This window comes from Penaeus chinensis, chromosome 20 (genome assembly GCF_019202785.1).
Source record: "Penaeus chinensis breed Huanghai No. 1 chromosome 20, ASM1920278v2, whole genome shotgun sequence".
Taxonomy (NCBI): domain Eukaryota; kingdom Metazoa; phylum Arthropoda; class Malacostraca; order Decapoda; family Penaeidae; genus Penaeus; species Penaeus chinensis.
Genome location: NC_061838.1, coordinates 12,307,218 through 12,312,217, shown reverse-complemented (window position 1 = coordinate 12,312,217; position 5,000 = coordinate 12,307,218). Strand labels below are relative to the sequence as shown.

At 40.4% G+C, this 5,000-nt stretch overlaps 1 protein-coding gene across 6 annotated transcripts in view; it reads left to right on the top strand.

Moving 5' to 3' along the window:
• The window catches only part of LOC125036107 (transient receptor potential cation channel subfamily A member 1 homolog), a 10,634-nt gene that overhangs the window by 2,876 nt on the left and 2,758 nt on the right, over nt 1-5,000 (top strand). For 5 of the 6 annotated variants that reach the window (XM_047628522.1, XM_047628521.1, XM_047628516.1 and 2 more), the window contains exons 2-6: nt 188-267; nt 1,915-2,020; nt 2,429-2,468; nt 2,833-4,409; nt 4,936-5,000. The exon at nt 4,936-5,000 is cut by the window's right edge and continues 201 nt beyond it. In XM_047628522.1, the coding sequence (XP_047484478.1) occupies nt 219-267; nt 1,915-2,020; nt 2,429-2,468; nt 2,833-4,409; nt 4,936-5,000 (1,837 nt within the window). In that variant the 5' untranslated portion in view covers nt 188-218. Of the gene's footprint in view, nt 1-80; nt 268-1,914; nt 2,021-2,428; nt 2,469-2,832; nt 4,410-4,935 lie in introns of those variants that run through there. The other variant, XM_047628519.1, reaches the window with a different exon arrangement.

Below are 5,000 nucleotides of genomic sequence, written 5' to 3'. Positions count from 1 at the left end.
CAAACAAACACAGCCAAACAAACACACGATCAAACCCAGTCAAACAAACATAAACACACACAATCAAACCCAATCAAACACAATCAAACACAATCAAACCCAACCCTACCCAATCAAAACCAATCAAACCCAATCCAACAAACACACCATCAACCCAATGACGCAATCCTCTCCCCCTCCCGGCCAGCCGCATCGCCACGAGGACGTGAGCAGACGCCATGGACGACGGAGGCCCAGCAGAGCCCATGCTGATCCCGTCCGGCGAGGGTGGGTTGACAACTGAACTGTGGTCATAAATATTGATATCATTTCATTGGTCTTCTTTGTCGCTATTAGGATTTTTGTTGCTGTTACTGTTATTATCGTTATTATGATTATGATTATTATTATCATTATTATGATTATTATTGTTTTTATTATCATTACTGTTATTATTATCATTATTATGATTATTATTGTTTTTATTAACATTACTATTATTATTATCATTATCATTATTATTATTGTTATCATTATTATCAACATTATCATTATTGTTATTATTATTATTATTATTATTATTATTATTATTATTATTATTATTATCATTATTATTATTATCATTATTGTTGCTGTTATCACCATTACTATTAGTAGAAGTAGTAGTATAGTATCATTATCATTATCATGATAATTATTATTGTTGTTGCTTTTGTTGATTTATTGTTACTGTTTTTATTATCATTACCATTATTATTTATTTATTTATTATTATTATTATTACCGTTGCTGTTCTGGTGTTGTTATTATAACTATTATCATCATTATTACTATTATTATTACCATTGTTATTATTATCTTTATCATTATCCTTAATATTATCCTTATCATCATCATTATTATTATTATCATTATCATTATCACTATCACTACCATTAGTAGTATTATTATCATTAACATTATCATTATTATTAATATTATCATTGTTATCATTATCATTATGACTTTTATTATCATTGTTATCATTATCATTATGACTTTTATTATCATCATAATCATCATCATTATCATTAACATCAATATCATCATTACTATCATTATTAGTGCCATATATCTTATTATAAATCATATTCATTATTATCATATGCTGTTTTTACAAGAAATTATCGTTACTTTGTTGTTGCTCCAGTCTTCCTTCTCCTCTTAAATCATTCTCTTTCGTGTATTTCCCTTGTTTGTTTCTTTCCGAGATCTCGTTATGACAAATATGACTTTACGGTTTTCTCATTATCTTTTGTTTATTCTTTTCCTTCTTCTTTTGCTTCCGGGTCTTACAGGGACCTTAACACCCGGTTTCAGGTCTACGGGTAACGGCGTTGCATACAGACTGACCGCGATTTCAGGAAGTATTATCAGCTCCCTAGGGACTTTCAGCGAGTTTTCCTTCCTCCTCTTTCTGACAACCTTTCTTTCTTGATTGTCTCTCTTTGATTTCGTATTGTGTAGCTATGTCCAAAGTCTGAAGTTTTTGCTCTCAGATAGTTTTCTCAGTTCATTGTCTCGATTCTGTAACTTTATCTTTTTCTTCAGTCGAGCCTTTAACGTCTTCGTACGTGTTTTAAATTCTTGCCTACTATTCTTTCCACATCATCTTCTTCCTCTTCTGTGTTAAGAGGCTCTTCCTGTATCGTCTCCGGCTTGCCTGTATATGGTTCATTCCCGATTCATCTTTATTGAATCATTCAGAATTTATCTCGCGAAGTACCGTTTGGGAATTCTCCATCCCTCTCTCCTTTCTTGTAGCTGCGCCCTTCATACCTGGCCTCTTGCTCTGTACGTATTTCCATTATCAGTATCATTACCGTTCCTATCAACACCATCATTGCCATCACCAGCAAAAACATGATTTTATCAGCAACATAATGCCTTTTGCAGTTGCTGTGGTGATCGAGGAGAGCCAACAAGATGGCAACGATACGGAATCAGAGGCCCTTCCTCTGGAAATATTTCGAGAAGAACAGCAGGGAGCGAGAGCATCCAGGTGAGATGATTAAAGGGGGGGGGGGGTTAAGAGGAAGAAGGGAGGGGCGAAGAGAGAGTAAAATATTAGTGTGTTAACTGTAACAGTACTAAAAGTTAGATTTATATTTCTTTCCTTGGAAGTGCATGTTAGGGATGAGAGAGGGAGGGAAGGAGGGAGGGAGGGAGGGGGGAGCGAGGGAAGAGGAGAGGGAGAGGGACGGGGAAGGGTAGGGGTAGGGGGAGAGGGAGACAGACAGACAGACAGATAGACAGACAGACAGGCAGACAGACAGACAGACAGACAGACAGGCAGACAGACAGAGACAGACAGACGCACAGGAGGATTTTGTAGGTGTAAAATTAGATCAAACAGCATAAATTAGCATAATCTCCGGAAAGATTGTCCTAATACTATATTTCTTTTCAGACTAACACGTTCTCCAGGTCGATATACGAATACCGTTAAGGTAAAGTTACAACATAGCCTATAACACCAGTATTTCCTTTTTTCTGTACAAAATATCTCAAGTCACGTTTAATCATAATATCAAAAATTATCTTCTCATCGAATGGTTATATATATATATATATATATATATATATATATATATATATATATATATATATTTCCCCTTGCTCATATATACAGCATGTTAATCTTAACAAAATATTATTGATTAGGATTTATATTTGAATTTCAAATGACATTAGACACTTGGATTTAATTGTTCTTCATCAGATACTACATAAATTATTAAAATAATGATCAGGCATTAACTGCAGCTTTGGCAGAGAAACAGACAGATTTAGTAGGAGTGGCCTATTCAACAGACAAACATGCACCAGGCAGCAGAAGTAGGAGATGTGAACCGTCTCAAACAACTGATACAAGAGCGACAGGATCATGTAAGCCAGCAGGACGAGAACGGGCACGTCCCCCTCCACCTGGCCGCCAGGGGAGTACACCTCAAGTGCTGCCAAGTCCTTCTGTCTGCTAGCACCAAGGAAGTTAATGTGAAGGACAAACTGGGCAACACTCCCCTTCTGTTGGCGCTCACTACCGGCGACGTGTCCTTTAAAATCGCCGAGCTGCTGGTGTTCAATGGAGCCTCCGTGAAGACTGCCAACCGGGCCAAGCGAACGGCCCTGCATCTGGCAGCAGAGAAAGGCAACGACAAAATTCTGACGCTCCTCGTTGGCAACTGCCCGGAGAGCGTCCACGCAAGGGAAACCGAGCAGCAGACGCCTCTCCATCTGGCGGCTCGCTGGGGCCACGTCTCTTCCTGCCAGTTGTTGGTGGACAATGGGGCAGCCAAGGACGCCAAAGACACGCGCGGGTACACTGCTCTGCACTGGGCTGCCAAGATGGGCTTTTCAGAGTGTTGTAATCAGCTGCTCAAGCTTGGATCTGAGGTAAACTGTAGTGACAATGTCGGTAATACCCCATTGCACCTGATATGCTCTTCGTCAAAGGAAAAACCTGGATGTGTTGAGATTTTATTTAATTACGGGGCTTCTCCTGCTATACAGAACAGCAAGGGAGAGACGCCTTTCCACTGTGCGCAGTATTCGCCCGGTGAAGTAAGGAAATTATTCGAAACGCATCCAGATATTGACCTATTCATTACTGATAACAAGGGCAAGACTGTTCTCCACTGTGCTGCAGAAAGAAATAAAAGCAGAAATGTTGAGTTCATCCTAGCAATGGCCAAATCCCAAAACGTTGACATGAAGCAGTTTGTAAACATGCCAGACAGTGGAGGTAAGACTGCTTTGTATGTTGCCATAGAGGGTGGGGATTTGGAAAGTTGTAAGTCCCTGGTCAAAGCAGGCGCTGACGGCAACCTGGTGTTGGGAGCTCGAGGCACGTCATTACATTTAGCTGCCGAGAAGGGTTTCCGAGAGGTGTGCGAATATCTGATCACCAAAGGCATAAAGACGGACACTCGAAACAGCAGTTTGATGACCCCTCTTCACCTCGCGGCCAAGAATGGCCACGCTAGCTGCTGTGAAGTTCTGCTGAAGCGAGGTGTTCCGTCGGCTGCCAAGGACGACCAGGGCATGACTGCCCTCCACCATGCCGCCAAAGAAGAGCAGGCGGAGTGCTGTCGGGTTTTTGTAGCGCTGCAGCCGTCAGCAGTCACGAGGACGGACAAAGCTGGCCAGACGCCTTTGCACCTCGCAGTCGAGAAGAATTGCTTGGAGTGTTGCCAGGCCCTCGTCACCCCTCGCGCGGATGTCTGGTGCCAAAGCAATGGCAAAAGCCCCATCAAATATGCACATGAGAAACGCTTTCACCAGATCTTTGATTTTCTTCTAAATACAGAGAATGTGGAGAAGAAGAAGCGAACCGAAAGAGACATTGATTTCCGTGATCTTCTTGAAGAATCACTTGAGCACATAAGCAGGTTAGTGATATGTACATGCGAGTATGTATGGGAACGTCTATGCTGTGTACATGTGATCATATGCAGGTGTGTCTTGAAAATCGAGGATGAATATTCAGTCCCATTTAATTGAAAGTGGTGACATTATGCTATAACATCCACTAGAGCATACCAAAGTACGTAAATTTTATATATGATTTAAATTAAATGTAAGGGCATTACTGTTGTGCAGTTAAGAAAACGTCCGAAATCAAAAAAATTGTTTTTGAACTGGAATATTGCTACATAATAAATAAAATACTAGAGCAGTCGAATCGAGAGTAACTACTAGTGCTTTTGGAATTTTCGTTTTGGTTTTACCGTCTGTAGAGGGTCTAATTTGCCCAGAAATGTCTTGAATCTAGTGTTCTCTTTCTTAATGTGGCATTTCTTCCTTTCTTTCTTCCTTCCTTCCAACAAATACGTCTCCGTATGTAAGTATAGTGTGCATCTTTGTAAAGTTCAATGTGTATTTGACTAAAAGAGAGCGCGTATCTCTCCCCGCCAGTTCCTCCGAAGACAACGTAGCTCACAGACACATAGCGAGGGCCATCATCCACAGCTGTTTCTGGG